General features: G+C 35.4%; 1 protein-coding gene across 2 annotated transcripts in view; it reads left to right on the forward strand.

Moving 5' to 3' along the window:
- Positions 1-17514, forward strand: part of PPP3CC (protein phosphatase 3 catalytic subunit gamma) — a 60945-nt gene that overhangs the window by 6555 nt on the left and 36876 nt on the right. For both annotated transcript variants that reach the window (XM_016211737.2, XM_016211738.2), the window contains exons 2-3: positions 15709-15906; positions 16218-16342. In XM_016211737.2, the coding sequence (XP_016067223.2) occupies positions 15709-15906; positions 16218-16342 (323 nt within the window). The remainder of the gene's footprint in view (positions 1-15708; positions 15907-16217; positions 16343-17514) is intronic.

Genomic DNA, 17514 nt, shown 5'->3' on the forward strand with positions numbered 1-17514 from the left:
TACTTATCACACACTATGGCCATAATTTTGCAGTTTGAGGTGCAACTGCAAAACTAGCACAAGCTTCTTTTTCCTTCACAATTTCATGGATAGAAGATTTGTCCTTACTGTAGATCTTAGCAACCTCAGCATATGATTTTTTTTTCGTTGTTAGGTGGAGAATTTCACCTTTTCACGTACAGGAAGCATTTATGGCTTATCTTTGGCATATCCCAACTGACAGTATTACCACTCGTGCACTTTGGAGTCATTATTAAGTAAAATAAGTAAAATAAGGGCCATTATTAAGTAAAATAAGGGTTATCAGTGGCTCTGATAACCAAGATGACTACCAAGTGACTAATGGACGGGGAATATCTATTGTGTGAAGATGCAGCACATCCCCAGTGGGACTGAGCAGGACAGTGCAAGATTTCATCAAGCTACTCAGAGTGGTGCACAATTGAAAACTTATGAATTGTTCTCTTCTGGAACTTTTCATTTAATATTTTTGGACTATGGTTGACCACAGATAATGAAACCAAGGACAGTGGAACCATGGATGAAGGGGGACCACTGTATTATTTTCTCTTCCTCATTTTCATACCCCCATTCCCAAACCTAGTTTACTAACACTTGTATTTCTCTAGAGTGCCATGTTGTTTTATGTATGTGAATGGGTTGTGTGCATTACTTCTGAGTAGAATCTTGCCCCCCAGCTTGACTAGCCTCTATTTCTTTATCTTTCAAGATTTAGCCACTTTTAAGATTTAGTCTGAGATGCTTTTTCTCTTTTACTAGAGAGTAATGATTTTAGAACATGGGCTTTGAGTTAGACATATATCTGGATTCAAATTCTGTCTCTTTTAGTAGCTGCATGACTTTGGACAACTCACTTAACATTTTTAAAGCTTCAGTTTCCCTACCTGAGGAAGAGGGATAATAAAGCCTAACTTACAGGGTAGTTGTTAGGATTCAATAAACTCCACAAAGTACAGTGGTAGGTACATAGTAAGTGCTCACTACATGTTAGCCACTATCATCATCATCATCAGGGTTAGATATTGCCTGGTATATGCTCCCATGAGCAATCTCATTGGTTTACACATGTCTTTAAATATTTTTGTTCCCTAATGCACATTCAGCTGCTCTCTTCAAGGATAAGAATTGAGTGTTCTTAATGCTCAATTCAGTGCCTAGCATATAGGTGCTTAGCAAATGTTTGAGTGAAAGCATAAGAAGCTTATTTTGTTGAAGACCATGTAGGAAAGAGCTGTGACTTTAGTTACTTTTCTTGCTTCAGGTTTAAATGGGAGATAACAGTAACTTCCTTAGACTTTAAAGATTGCATTTCATATTACATGTAAAGTGCTTAGCATAGTGCCTATACTGGTGCTTAATAAATATTAGCTATTCTTTATTAAATGAGTTAATCTTCGATCTTGGTGAGATTGGACAGCAGATCTGTTTGACTTTAAGTGGCATGTGTGAAATGAAGGTTTAAGAGTGTATATTTTCCAACTTTCATCTCCTTAGCTTTTGAAAGGGTTTAAACCTAAAATGCTTAATAAGAAAAATGGTGAAATTTTCCTTTTCTGTAGTATAGATAGAATTTTGGAAATCATGTATTCATAAACAAGTATTTATTGAGTTCCTACTATAGCCAACATGTTTCTGGTTATACTTAGAAGCTTAAATACTGTCTTGAAAAGTACTCAGGATAGCATATACCAGTGTAACAGAAATTTAGAACTATGGAGTTCCTATGACTAATACCACTAGGAAGAGCAGATGACTAAACTGTAGACTATATCTGGTATGAAATGTTTGCTCCCTCTCTCTATAAATTGATAATCCTTTCAAATTTAAGCTTTGGCTGTTGATTAGTGGCCTAAAGAGATAATACTTACTTTTTGTGGGTTTTTGTGTGTGTGTGTATGCCTAGGGACATTTTATTCTTGTTATCTAAGGCTTTGTGGAAGTTTCAAAATAAGAGGTTGGTTTTAATGAATGGCCAGGGTAATGAAGGTGGGTTTGTCTATGAAAGCAAGTTGGCTAGATTTTCACTATTTTATTGAAAACATGATATCACTATAAAGTTATTGATTCTGTCAGACTAACATAGTGGTTATTAATTAATTGGTTCTAGGAGGGTCAGTTTCTAATACTTTGAAATATAAGTTCTGTGACTATCAAAGAATGGAAGAATGATCTCAAAGAGCTAGGGCAGATTATTGAAATAAAATTACTTGTTCTAATAGTTTATGAAAGGATATAAAAGGTACACATGACTTTCAGTAATAATCCATACTATAACCTCTTCAGTGGTGGTTAACTGGTTTATGACTGGAAAAGCAGGTGAGTAGATTAGGAAATAAGTCTGCAAAAGTAGGGCAGGCTTGCGGGCTTAAAATAGGAATGAAAGCACAGTTATTTGCAGTGAACAGAGATGGCTATTTAGGTAAATCCTAGTGTCCCATGAAGGTAAGACCACACAATAATCTAATAGTTTATAGCCCTGTAATTTTTAAGGTTTACTTTTCATACTTAACTGCAGGATTAAAGTGGTCATTGCCAATGTGGCCTTTCTCTTTTATGTGATCTGCATCAGATGCTAGGTATATTTATCTGAAATATGTATCATTTATGTGGTAGATGTCTATTATAGTAGTATACTGAATTGAATTTGACTTGAAAAGGCTGCAGAATTTCTTCCTTGTACTTGAGAAACTTAGTTTTAAAAATTTGTTAAATTTTTATTTTGATAATTACAGATTTACAGGATGTTGCAAAGAAATGTACAGGGAAGTCCTATATACCCTCCTCTAGATCTCTGTCCTCCACAGTGTCAGCATCCTACATCATTACCATACTGTACCAAAACCAAGAAATTGACATTGGCACAATTCATACAGCTTATTCAAGTTTTACCAGTTACACACGGACTCGTGTGTGTCTGTATGTGTGTAGCTCTTCAATTTCACATGTAGTCTTGTGTAACTATGATCACAATCAAGATAATCAACTGTACCATCACCACAAAACTCTTGGGTTACTACCCCTTTGTTGCCACACCCATCTCCTTCCCCCACCAGTTTTATAATTTGGTGGTTTTGAATCATGTGCAAACCTGGTTTGATTAGGGTTTTTGTTTCTGAGTTCGAGAATTTAAAAAAAATTTAAAATAACTTTAAACCTTCAGTTTATTTACAGCACTGTTGTAAGCCATATTTATCAAGCATAGCTCCATTTATGAGGTTATTTAATGACAGGCTAAAGGGTCTTTAAATTTGATTTTAATGAACACATTGTATAATAAAATTGGTTGACATTAGATGTAAAGCTAATTATCACTTCTCACTCCTCGCTGATTTAGATTTAGTTACCAAACAGTAAGAAATTTTGAATTTTGACGCAAAGATCTGTTGATAATGTATTGATGATCTTATTAATGTTCTGTAATCTTTCTAGCCTTGTAGAAACAGGTGGTGAATTTTCCTCTCTGCTGACATTTAGTAATACCCTAATTTCTGGGTGCATTGCAGCTGGATTGGATATTGGTAGTATTACTATTGATTGAATCATTTATAATAGAGTTATATACATTTCTAAATTCTAATTTTTTAAAAATAATACAATAACATGGCATAAAAGATTTATAAAAGTGTGTAGCAAAAAGTCAACTTCCTATCCTTAACTCTGGGCCACCAGTTCCCTGCCTTGGGGATGTTAAAGCCCACCACCAAAGACCACCAGGAACATACCCATAGTAAAACAAAATTTACGCTTATTTAGGTTGCTGCAGCAAGGAATAACACACCAGAATAACTGTGGGGCATCTCAGAAGGGGCGAGTTAGGAAACGGAGGGGATATGTCGGGTTTCAGGAACTGAGGTTAGTCATAGAGTGATTTGGGGGTGAAAGTTAGTAATCTGGGTAGGGATTGGATAGAATATGTAACTCAGATGAGTTACTGGAACAGTCAATGATTTTATCTTCAGTATACATGAGTCCCTGAGGAGTTACTGTCAGTTGAGTGTGTCTGTGGTATTGGAACATAATGAGCTGATATTTAAAAAGGTTTGAGCTTAGGTAGTCTATAATGCACATTGTGGTTTGGTTGGTTCAGTTTATCTGTTTTATATAGTGTTTTTTAGAGCATTTGTGAGCAGTCTGGTTTCTGTTTCAATTCTCAGTCTCTTCTTCTGATCATTTGTTAACTAAGCTGGAGGAGTTACCATTTAGGGGAAGTGATCAATCAAGATCTGAACCATTATTAGATAGGTTGTGAATGTTTATCAAGTTTTTGTTGGTAGTAATTTGGACTTCCATAAGCACCAGCTCATTTGGTTGTTTTTCTTAGATAATCATTTATTGAATCATCTGATATGATAATGGCTGACTATAGCCTTTAAGGCCCTGGTGATCACACACACATGGCATCTGCAACAGACAAAACCTCAAACAAGATTGTTATTAAAGTTTGAAATAATATCCATATGTCCCATATCATCTCTAATATGGATTATTCACCTTTGCCAGTGTCTGGAAAATTAGTCCTATATTTGGTGATTGTCAAGGATGAAGGTCTTGGTAGTACTAAGAATAAAGGACAGGATGTTTATTTATAGTCTAGAGTCTTGAACCAGCAGAGAAAAGAAAATAGACAAGAGAATAAACGGCAAAATTGTGCAACGTGTGTGGTGGTCAGTGGCTTCTTGCATCTGGGAGGATGTGTTCTGATAATCTTGGATGTAAACAGTCTATTCACATTGCCTTCTGCTTTTAGACCAAAATCGTTCTGGAAATCCTGGCTCAGCCAAAATCTCTGTCCATAGCAATGATGTCAGCAATATACATAATTAATTCTTTGTGGTATTAGTAGTTATGAGTGTATGATGCATACCTGTATGGAAGTTCTTTTGCTAAATCTCCACAAGGCTTAATTTCTGAACTTTAGATGATCGCTGGGAATTTTAGGAAGAAACAGAAACTACTTGTGCATGTTGTTCTATAGGTTTTAGTTAACTTGTTTTATTAAACCATCATTATCAGAATGGAAGAGAGTGGAATCCTCTATTAAAAGTACATAATCAGCTTTGTAAGGAAGTTAGTCACTGATTATCTAGGAAGTAAGGACATGTTATGAACAGAGAGGACCACTGACAAATCTCCAGGCCTTTGATTTATCCTATGAATTTCACTAATTAAGTTTATTTAAAGAGAGAGAGAAAATATTTTTGTAGATAGCTATAGTGTCATCTTTATATATGAATGTATGTTTCCTTTAACCTGAAAGATATACAAACATTGAAGCACATTTATTTTTAACACATTTTACTTATACATGATTAACTTAGGAAAGCAGAACTTCCAGTTTTATGTATCAAGTTTTTTTTTCTTTTAACCCAATTTTAATAAAGCAAAGAGTTCTCACAATAATTTTGAGTTAATTAAAAGTTGGAGAATGCCAAACAAAACTAATAGTTTCTATAATCCTTTAAAAATATTTTTAATAAGGTAAAGAACCAAATTTTTGTGTTACAACTGATCATTTAGTATAAACCCGAAGATATTGTAGATGTGAGAAACATCTTAACAGTTTTATCATTCTGAATTCAGAGAAGGACACTATCAAGAGAATTGTCAAATGATATGTCATGACTATCCAAAGGTAAGAAATAGCTGCAGACAGTATCAGTATCTTGAAAAACAGTACTATGTGGCAGTGATTGTTAGAAATGTTAACTTTTTCCCAAAAGTAAAGAACTTTAAAAAAAGATTTTTGAGTATGTCAGAAAGCACAGAGTTAACAGAATATTTTGACGATTTAGGAAATGCCTTATCAAGGCACAGAAATAACTTTGCTCTTTCAATGGAAAATAAAATTCTGGTTTTCATCTATTTATTATTCATGGAAGAATTTGCATTAAAAAGATTTGTAAAAGGATCTATTATGATAAACCTCTCACATTTGACCAATTTTGTCAAAAGTTTTACATATTTTATTTCTCTCTTGAAATTTATTGTTTTCAAACCCAGACAAAAAAAGTGTAGTTATTCGCAGACCTTCTACCCTTGTGGTATACTGTACTACTGAATTTGTCTTTCGCTATATTCTTTCACATCTTGGCATGAGCAGAAATTTCTCCCTTCTCCCAGCTTTATTGAGATATATAACATTGTGTAAGTTTAAGGTGTACAATGTGTGCATATATTTTGCAAAATAATTACCACCATAGCATCAGCTAACAGCGTATTAATACAGACGTTTCTTATTTTAAAACAAAATTATCCTCTTTATTCCTAGATAAGCAAAGACACACCTAATGCTATGCATTCACATTCCTATCTTTGAAAGAATGTAAATCCTTCAAGGTCAGTATCACTGAAAGACATTGTTACAGTTAAAAGCTGAATAAGAGGAAAAGGAGGATTTTAGAAATTCCTGCCACCCAAGTAATCTTCTAACTTCTAAGAGTTACAGATTATAAGGGCTTTTCATTGTTTCTTAAGGATTAATTAATCTCTAAATTCTTTTTAGGGTGATACCGAATAGCCTTTTCCAGGTTTTGCATCTCCTGGTCACATCAAAATATGGACTAGTTCATAGAGATTCTGGAGGCCTATACAAGCCTGAGTTTGATAAATAGTTCTTTTTATCCTGTGGTTTGGGAATTCTTTCAGGGAGGCAGTTTTAGAATTTGAATTGCATTTGGAATCCTCCTCATATTAATAATGCAGACCATTGGATATTCAGAATTCTGTTTCCTTTTTTTGTTTTAGGGTGCATCTCAAATAAACAATTTTTTAAACATATATCTTTATTGATTTCAGAGAGAGGAAGAGGGAGAGAGAGAGAGAGAGAGAGAAACATCAATGGTGAGAGAGTCATTGATCGGCTGCTTACTGCATGCCCCCTGCTGGGGATCGAGCCCTCAACCTGGGCATGTGCCCTGACTGGGAATCGAACTGCTATCTCCTGGATCCTAGGTCCATGCTCAACCGCTGAGCCATGCCCAGCCGGGCTCAAATAAACAATTTTGTTCATGTTAAAAGTTCCCCAAGAGGTCATCTGTAATTCAGTTTTTTTTGGTAAAATTTTATACCATTTGTTGAGTTATATTTATAATTGAAAATGTGAAGGAAGTGAAGGAGTCACAGAGGAGACAGATTCAGACTGAGAAAACTCCATGTGACCTGCAGCCATTGGTAAGGATGGTGCTTTTGCAGTCATGTGTCTCCAAAAGATATAAAATGACACCAGTTATCAGCTGTCATCATTTGGGGGCCCATCAGAACCTCTCTCCAGGCAGACAGAACTAAGCAAAAACACTTCTCAGGATTATAAGCACTAAGGAAACTCTTTAGAAGTTTTAGAAAAAGTGACCTAATGCAAAGTTTGTCTGAAGATTCTGGTCTCACTAGCGAGACCTTCTAAACTTGTCAGCCTTTTGGGCTGGCTGGAAGAGACATTATTGTTAGGCCCATGTGTGTCCTCTGCCTGTGGACTTTCTCTTATAGATGAATCACACTCAAGATACTGAACAAGCAGGCAGATGATTAGGTGAAAGCCAAATTTCACTCAGAAACAGTACAATCTAATAAGACTTAAAGTCAGAGGACTCAAATATCACCTTGACCCTGAAGTAATAAAATTATTGAAGCTCAGATACCTCACTGTCAGGCAGAGGTGCCTTGGGCAGGTGGAAATAAAGCGGTCTCATATGTACATATTTACAAAGTCATAGGTCTCCCCAGAAACAACAAGGTCAGCTGAATCTTAACGGAAGTGCCAGTTGTTAAATGGTTTGGACACCCCAAAACCACCTACCAAAGACCATCAAGGGTTTATTTGTAGTTAAAAAAAAAAAAAAAAGTTAAGTCTATTTAACTTGCTACAACAAGCAGAGAAAACCAAAGGAACTAGGGATTGTACAAAAAAGGGGGAGGCAGTTCAGAAAGGCTCCTTTATTGGATACTGTTAGATTAGGGACTGTTAGATTTTAGGGTGAAAGTTTATAATCTGGGCAAGGATTAGTTAGAATTTGTAAACTAGATGAGTTGCTAGAACTTGAAATTTTAGTGTTAGGTCAGATCTAGTATCTCTGCAGGTACTGTTAAATTAGTTTGCCTGAGGTCTTATCATGGAACATATGGATTTGAAGGACCTGGTGGTAGAAAGAATTTGAGTTTAGATAGTCTGTGATGCATGTCATGGTTTGGTTTGGTTCAGTTTATCTCTTTTATGAGTCATATAGTACAGTAAGGTTGTGGTTTTTGTTTCAATTCTCAGAGGCAGCTGGTATTAGTTTCTTGTATATACAAAAGTGTACTTGTAATTGTTGAAAGGCCTTAGGAAAAAAACTTGTGACTAAGAATTCTGTATTAGTTTTCTGTTGCTTTGTAACAAATTACCACAAACAGCATCTTAAAACAACACAATGTTTTAGCTCACAGTTCTGTGGGTCAGAGTCCAGTACTAGCATGGACTTCTCTGTTTAGGGCCTCAAAGGCGGAAATCAAAGTGCTCACCAAACACTTTTTCATCTGGGGGAAGAATCTGCTCCTAAGCTCATTCAGGTTGTTGGCAGTTCCTTGTGGTGGTAGAATTGAAGTTCCTATTTTTTTGCTGGCTGTCACCCAGGGACCACTCCCAGTTCCTAGAGGCTGCCTGCATCCCTTGCTTTGTGTTCCCTTCTATCTTCAAGCCAGCAAAGGAAAACTTGCACTTCCAACCCCTCATGTTTCAAATCTCTGAACTACATATCTGATCTCTAGATCTAGATTTAAAGGTCTCCTGTCAGGTCCACCTGGATAATCTCTCTATTTGAAGATCAACTGATTGGGGACCTTAATTATGTTTGCAGACTTCCTTCACAGCAGTACCTAATTATTATTTGATGGAATAACTGGTAGAAGCTTTTTATATATCATGGTCCAGGAAGCATCTACTTCCTGTCTACTATAACTTATTTTTAATGTTTTGAAGCATAAGCCACAGAACTTCCTCTGTGTTGTCTTAGTAACTCTTGGTTGTTATAGGTGTAACTTAAACTTGAGGTTGAATTTTTGAATATTGCTGTTTAAAGTCAGTTTGGGGTACAGCTCTGCTGATCTGAGAAAAGTCTTATTTAGTTATGTATAAAACTGATTAACATAGGGAAAGTTACTGCCAATGGAATTGCTCTTTTTTTTTGCCCTTGGCATGTTACTTTTAATAAAGTTTATAAAACTTGAAAAAATTAGAATGTAAGGCAAAGCAGATTAAAAAAACAAAGCCAACTGTAGTCCAAATACTCTTGCTTATGCTTTTATCATTTTCTTCCAATTTTTATTGTTCATTTAAAAGAATATTATTGATTATCTAGTATATAAAATACACTGACTTCTTAAATATATTTTTTGTATTTCAAAAGTAATATAGGGTCATTGAGAAAGTTGAAAAATAGAAAATTAGGAAGAATAAAGTAATTTGGAATTTTGTTACCTGGAACTAATAATTAGGTATATTTCCTTACTGTCTTTTCTAATGCATTACTTAGTTACAGTTTAGAACATATTGTATGAATTTTTTATTTTTTAATCTTCACCTGAGGATATTTTTCTCTGTTGCTTTTCAGAGAGAGTGGAAGGGAGAGAGAGAGAAAAACATTGATGTGAGAGAGACACATTGATTGATTGCCTCCCACAGCCACACTCGACCGGGCCAGGGATTGAGCCTGCAACTGAGGTATGTGCCCTTGACCTGAATCGAACCCGGCGTCTTCAGTCTGCAGGCCGACGCTCTAACCACTAAGCCAAAATGGCCAGGGCTATATGGATTTATTTTTAAGTAGAATTAACACTGATACACTTGTGAAAGATTTAAAATAAGAGTTAGTCCTGGCTGGTGTGGCTTGGTTGGTTGGGCGTTGTCCTGTGCACTGAAAGGTTGCTGGTTCAATTCTGGGTCAGGGCACATGCCTGGGTTTAGGGTTCAATCTCTGGTGTGTGTGTGTGCAGGAAGCAGTTGATAGATGTTTTGCTCTCACATCAATGTTTCTTTCTCCCCCCCTCTCTAAAAATCAATAAAAAAATCTTTTTAAAAATAAGAGTTATTTGACATATTACTTATCACCTAGTAGTTTTTTTTATATTCTAACCTTTAAAAATGACTTCACTGATGCTATATGAATTTGTTTTAGATTATAAATGTGCCTTTTATTTTTAAATTTTTACGTATGTATGTATGTGTGTATATGTATGACATATATATGTAGGTTTATAATCAATACTTAATGAAATAGTAAAAAAAAAGAAGAAGAACGAAAGAAAAATTGATTCACTCCCTACAGGTCCCTGACAGCTGAATTTTTATTATACCTTGTATATTATTATAATTAATGGACCGAGGACATCTGTGTTTCCATTGGCTCCCCTTGCCTCTGGCTCCTTGAGACAAGACACCCATGGGTCTGGGATCCCTATGGGGAACAGCAGCTCAGGAGAAGAAAATGCTTTGACGAGAGGTCTTAAAAGAACTGGAAAAGTAAAGCAGAGCACCATATGCCTCCTTTCACCTCTTCTGGCTTCTTATACTAACTATAATGCCAAAATATCTCAGCTGAAGATGCAGACTAATACTGGACCTCAGTGCAATAGTATTTCCCTGCTGAAACATTGATAGACTGGGCTGTCTCTACGAATTTTTAAAGAGTACAGAAAATCATTATTTGAGTTACTTGGTAAGGAAAATTGTTTTGTTACTTACTATCCTTCTGCTTTTGAGGAGAGAGGGTAGGTAAAGACAAAATTTTGTTTCATATTTTTCCTTGCAAAGTGTCCAGAATGTGATTTGGATGTGCTCATCAACCATATCAAGAGAGATTTTTTTAACAGTGGGATGAAAAGCATCATTCTATAAACATGTCCTAGGATTGGGAAGAAGATGTGCACGTGAGTGAAAGTTTGGTCTCTGGGCTACATAATCTTTTTGAGATCACCCTGGACTTCTGAGTGTAGGGTTCAAAGTGAACAAAGGTAGATTTGAAAATCTTTGGTACCATGACTTCTGTAGTTTTTTCTTACTATTACTTCAACTCTGGCTGTGGTCAGCTAGACTTTAATGTTTTTGCATTAAAAAGTTCTTATAAAATTATTGAAGTATAATATACAAAAGTGCACAAATTCTAGATGTACAGTTGATGAATTTTCACAAAGGGAACTTACTTGTATAACCACATCCAAGTCAAGAAATAGAACATTAACTAAAGAGCTGAGTTTCAAGAAGGCTGTGTTGGTGATACATTTACTAGTCCCTTTGATTCTGTAACCTTCACACATAGCACGGATTATTTGGCTGTGCACAAAATTTACAAGTCACAACCTTTTCTCCTTAGAGATCTGTACATGTTATTCCAGGAATTTAATATTTCAGGGGGAAAAGCCTGTAGACCATTGTGATTTACATTTTTTCTTTATCCTTGTCATTCAAGGTTTTGTCAGGAATGTGCCATTTGATTAGCTTTCCTTGAAATGCAGTAATCCAATTTAATTAGTTTAAACAAACTTTCTAGCTCAGAAAAGTTTTCTAATTTATTTTGAGTATTTTTCTTGTTACAGTGGTTCTAGTTTATTTCGAGAATATCATTGATTCTTACTTTGACCCTCTATTCTCTGCGTGTCATCATCTCGCATCATTTTCATAGTTGTCCTTTTCCTTTGCACTCTAAAAGCTTCTCTAGATTGTCTTCCATATTACACACTTTTTTTTTAGCAGTTTGATTTCTGCTCTTTTCTCTCTCCCAGCAATCCTCCTTTTCTCAGCCACCCCTCCCTTCGTCTCATCATTGCCTCTGTTCCCATTACATAGAGGAGGCCATGCTGTCTTGTTTTTTGTTTTTGTTAGCTTCATAAACATGTCTTCTGAATCTTTCCTTTTCAGTGCTTTGCTCTTTCATTGAATCTTTGGGATGGTATTCTTTTTCCTTTGTCATGCAGAATTTTTTTGTCTTTTTTTTTAAACTGATGATCCCAAGAGCTTATTTAGCGTTTGGCACATATTTAGTGTTTGGCACATAGTGCTCTATAAATATTTGTAGTCTTTACTTAAGCTTGAATGAAGTGAGTTATTCCTGGGCTGAGATCACTCAGAGACTGGCTCAGCTGGGATTATTGATGAGAGCCCCTGCTGGCCTGGAGAACAAGCATTCCAGGAGACCAAGGCAGAAGCTGAAAGTCACTTCTGCTGAAATATATTGGTTAAAGCAAGTCACTAAGGCTAGCTTGGATTCTAGTGGAAAGGAATTAGACACCACTCTTGGTAGGGGAGGGACAGTGTCACATTGCAGAAGAGTACATGGAGTGGGAAATGTTGGCTGCAGCCATTTTTGGAAAATAAAATCTGCTACAGACATTGTAACAGCAAAATAGGGATTTCTAAAAATTGGAAATTGGTTAAATAAATTACCATATAAGTAAATTATGATATCTGCCTATGAGGAAATATTTTATGATTTTAATAGGTATTTATGTATTAAGATATATATCTTGATCAAAACTCTGTTACTAGCACATAGAACAGTGCCTAACATAGTAGCAGTTTTCAATAAAATTACTTGAGTGAATTCCTTGAAGATACTTCGTGAGTTGTCAATCATTTATAGTTTTTATGGTGAGAGCTTTAATTTTGTTCTCTTATTTTTGTATGTATTTTTGGTAGAAGTTAAGACCTGTTATAATCAGGAGTTACTAGTCATTTTCCAGTGGAAACTACATTTTATTTTAAATCAAGTATTTCTAAAATGTGTGCTTTAGATCAATAGTTTATTTTTGCATTTTTATCCCTTTTTATTTAGTAGGAAAAATGATGAGTTTTTGTTTTGACAAATGTCAAAACAAAATATTTAGTATATACAATGTCTGTTGTGGCATTCTAAATTATTTTGAACCATTTGAAAATAATCTACTTTAATATTTTTCCTATAGTAAGTTAATAGATATTTTATAATAGCTTGGAAAATATGGAATGGCCCATTTAAAATGGGGTCTGATTTAAAGGTATTTGTTAGAGGCATTGATGACTTGCCTTTTTTTTTCTTCTAAATAGAGAAAATATTGACAGGTTCTATTTTCAAGAAATGGCCACAGGAATATTTCTCGTCTAACATACTCTCACAGAATTTTTCCACTCCATATCAGTAGGTGGAATCTATTTACTCTTCCCTTGAACTTGGGCAGGCTTGTGATTGTTCCAACCAATCGAGTGTGGTAGAAATGATGCAATGTGGCTTCTAAGGCTACGATATAAAAAGGATACAGGTTCCTTCTGGCTTTCTATTAAGATGAATGCCCTTGGAACTTAGTCACCATGGTGGGAGGTAGCTCAGTCACATGAAGAGGTCACACATAGATATTCTCATCCAAAACCTGAGCTAAGCCCCAGCTGATGGCCAGCATTAACACTTAGAGAAGTGAGTGAGAGGGCTTTCAGATGATCCCAGGCCCTGGCTGTCGTGTGTCCAGGGGAGGCCCCAGACATCATGGAGTAGAGACAAGCCAGCCTCACTGTTTCTATTATCTGAATTTATGGTCCAAAGAACCTATGAGAGATAATAACAATCATTATTGTTTAAAGCCACTAAGTTTTGAGGTAATTTGTTACACAGCAATGGATAATTAATAAATAAAAGTTCTAGAAACCTATCAGAGAAATAATCAGAGATTCGGATAAAGACATGAGAATGTTCACTATAGTATAATTTATAATAGTAAATGAAAAATTAAAAAATAGTCTAACCTGCCCAGTCAGGGTGGTTCAGTTGGTTGGAGTGTCGTCTCATATTCCAAAAGGGTTTTGGCTTTGATTCCCAGTCAGGGCACATACCTAGGTTGCAGGTTCTATCCCCAGTTGTGGCATATGCAAGAGGCAACCAGTTGATGTTTCCCTCACATTTATATTTCTCTTTTTTTTCTTCTCTCTCTCCCTCCCTCTATTTCTCCCTCTCTCCCTCTCCCCCTTCCTCTCTCTCTAAAATCAATAAAAATTTGAAAAAGACAGTATAATCATTCAAGTGTAAGAAAATGATTAAATTACAGTATATCCATCATTTCTCTGTTTTCAAAAAGAAAGTTGAAACAATTGCTATACAGTCCTCTTATGATTGTCAAAACTCATCAAATTGTATGTTTATGTAAATAAAGATAATTAAGAAAAAAAGTATGTATCTGGTAAAGGACATATACCCAGAATATGTAAGAACTTTAATCAGTCATTGGAAAAATATATGAGCTAAATTTTTATTTAAGAAAAATGTTTTATTGGAGAGAGAGACAAACATACATTGGTGCATCAAAGTGAATGAGAAACACCAATTGGTTGCCTCCTGTACACACCCCGATTGGGGATCAAATCTGCAACCTGGGTATGTGCCCTGAACAGAAATTGAACCTGCCACCTTTCGGTGCACAGGACAATGCTCAACCAACTGAACCACTCCAGCCAGGCCCAATTTTCTAACTTTTAAAATTGTTTTCAAATTTCTTAAAATTTTTCTCTAATTTAAAAATGTCAAAAATATTTTTTGTTAAAATTTCTAATTCACCATGATATTATATAACTTTATATCCAGCATAAACTAAAGTTAGTTGTTAGCATTTCCACATTAGAAAACACAACTAGACCTCCCATATCTGTTCTCAGGATTATGCTCTGTTATTATAGCAAGTTATTCTCAGGGAGAGCGTCATCCTATTAGTAGTGTTTTTGTTATCAGTAATATTTTAAGCAACTACCTTTTAAGAATGAAGTATACAGCTTTGATTCCTCTGATCAGGAACTGAAGTCAAAGTTCTGGAACAAATTTTTAGTTTCCTTAGGTCCATTCTTTGGAAGAAGTAAATGCCCTTTTAGTGTTGTGATTTCTTTTCCTTTGTTTTCTTTAACCACAGTTTTATTTGTAACATCTTTTCCATAGATGAAAGATACTCATATCATCTAGTCCCTTGTGTATTTTAGTTTATTTACTGAATCAACTTCAAATCTTTAATATTTATATGAAAAACATTATACTTTGTATACATATATCTCTTAAATGACTGACTTTAATTTTTTTATTATTGATTTGAGAGAGTCCGAAAGAGAGAGAGACACAGACATCAGTTTGTTGTTCCACTTATTTACGCATTCATCGGTTGATTCTTATATGTGCTCTGACCGGGCTTTGAACCCGCAACCTTGGTATATCAGGACAATGCTCTCACCAACTGAGCTAGCCAGCCAGGGCTTCTTAAATGACTGACTTTAACTGTGGCCTTTTAAAAAAAATTAGAACCACCCGGCCGGGTGTGGCTCAGCGGTTGAGCACCGACCTTGGATCCAGGCGATCAGGGTTCGATTTCTGGTCAGGGCACATGCCCGGCTTGCGGGCTCGATACCCAGTTAGAGACGTGCAGGACGCAGCTGATCGATGACTGTCATCATTGATGTTTCTATCTCTCTCTCTCTCTCCCTCTCTCTGAAATCAATAAAGATATATTAAAAAAAATTTTTTTAAGCTATAAAAATTTTTTTTTTTAAATGAGAACCAATCATTTATAATATAAAATGTTTTGGAATTTTTCCCCACATAGGTGTGGTGGTATGTATGTGAAATCATGGTGATATATTGTGCTTAATTTGTTACATTAAAAAAATGTGTTCATGGTTGTTCTCTAAAGTATTTTAAATGATTTTTTCTCTTTCTCTAGCTGTCCCCTTCCCTCCAACCCAACGGCTTACTTTGAAGGAAGTCTTTGAAAATGGGAAACCTAAAATTGATGTCTTGAAAAACCATTTGGTGAAGGAAGGGCGACTGGAAGAGGAAGTAGCCTTAAAGATTATCAATGATGGGGCTGCCATCCTGAGACAAGAGAAGACTATGATAGAAGTAGATGCTCCAATTACGGGTATGATAAGTATTTGCGTGGTGGCACTTGGATTTGAGCTAATTTAAGAAATGATCACAACCAACTAAAATGTGCTGTAATATTTCTAGGAATTATGAGACAGTTTTAGGATTGTTAAGTATGTTTTTTGTTCACTGAAGAAATACTATTTAAAATGTCTGTTATTTCTAGTAGGACTATTCAGTGTTAGTAAATTGACTACAGTTATAGAGAAGCCCAATCAAAAGCAAAAGTGATTTAAAAGTTAAAGTGTGATCCATATTGGATCTAACACATAATTTTTTTCTCACCCTATGTCTTTTTTTTCCTAGTGTGTGGTGACATTCACGGACAATTCTTTGACCTGATGAAGTTGTTTGAAGTTGGAGGATCACCTAATAACACACGCTACCTCTTTCTGGGTGACTATGTTGACAGAGGCTATTTCAGTATAGAGGTAAAAATTAAACTGGATGTGTTAGAACTATCATAGTGTCTTTTTTTTTTAATTGCTTTCCGTACTTTAGTAGAAAAAATTTAAATGAGAACATCGGCAAAATTTATAAACTTTGTTACTTTCAATCATTAAAGTGATAGAGAAATATTTTAATTGATATAAAAATTCTTTTTTTTTTTTTTTTTTAGCCAGTAGAAAGTCTGACAAGTAGAAGGCTATATTAACCTAGCTTTGCAAATAAATTAAATGTTTACTAACCTTTCCTCTTTGAAGATAGTGTACAGGCTGTATATAAATGACATAAATTGCTATTCACCTTAAATGGGGCTTGAATTAACTGACCTTAATTATAAGACCATAAGCTGCTGGGCTATAATTAACTCTTAGATTAACTGCCAATGCTAAATAAGCAGGCAGTTAGCTTATTGAAGGAATAATTTCTGATGCTGTTACTTATAGTAAGCACTTAATGTTCATTGAAGGAAAAATGATTAAGTAGTGAAGTTAAGGTGAAACCTCACAATTTACTTTTATATATTTTTAAAATTGAATGATGAGAGAAAAAAGGTTACAATTAAAACAATGTTTTTATGTATAAAAGGTAAAACTATTTTAGAACCTAATGCAAGGACTTGAGTACAGTGGAACCACAACACATTCATATTTAATGTCCATTGATTCAGCTGTACATGCTTGGCAAATAAAAGAGAAGTAACTTTGAAATAGTGTAGGTAATTGAATTTATAATGTGCCCCAAATAAGCATGAGACGAAGAAATCCAGTCTGCTTGCTGTTCTTGTAGTCTTCAGTTTCCCCTCTCCCTCAGACTATGAGAATCTCACTGTACTAAGTGTGTTTCTAGTGGTTAAAGGTTTATTGTTCATGCAGCATCACTCCTAAATAAGCTCAGCTATCTCACCGGGTGCGCAGCCAGAGAAGCAGCAGCTCTAAAATTGCCCGAAAAATAAATGACAAGAAAAATAGACCGCACTCTTTAGTTAGATAATCGGTCTAAATTCATGAATCAGCCCGACTGGGTGTAGCTCAGTGGTTGAGCATTTACCTGGGATCCAGGAGATTGAGGTTCGATTCCCGGTCGGGGCACATGCCCCGGGGTTGCAGGCTTGATCCCCAGTCAGGGGTGTGCAGGAGGCAGCCGATCAATGATGACT

This window comes from Miniopterus natalensis, chromosome 4 (assembly GCF_054644295.1).
Source record: "Miniopterus natalensis isolate mMinNat1 chromosome 4, mMinNat1.hap1, whole genome shotgun sequence".
Lineage (NCBI taxonomy): Eukaryota > Metazoa > Chordata > Mammalia > Chiroptera > Miniopteridae > Miniopterus > Miniopterus natalensis.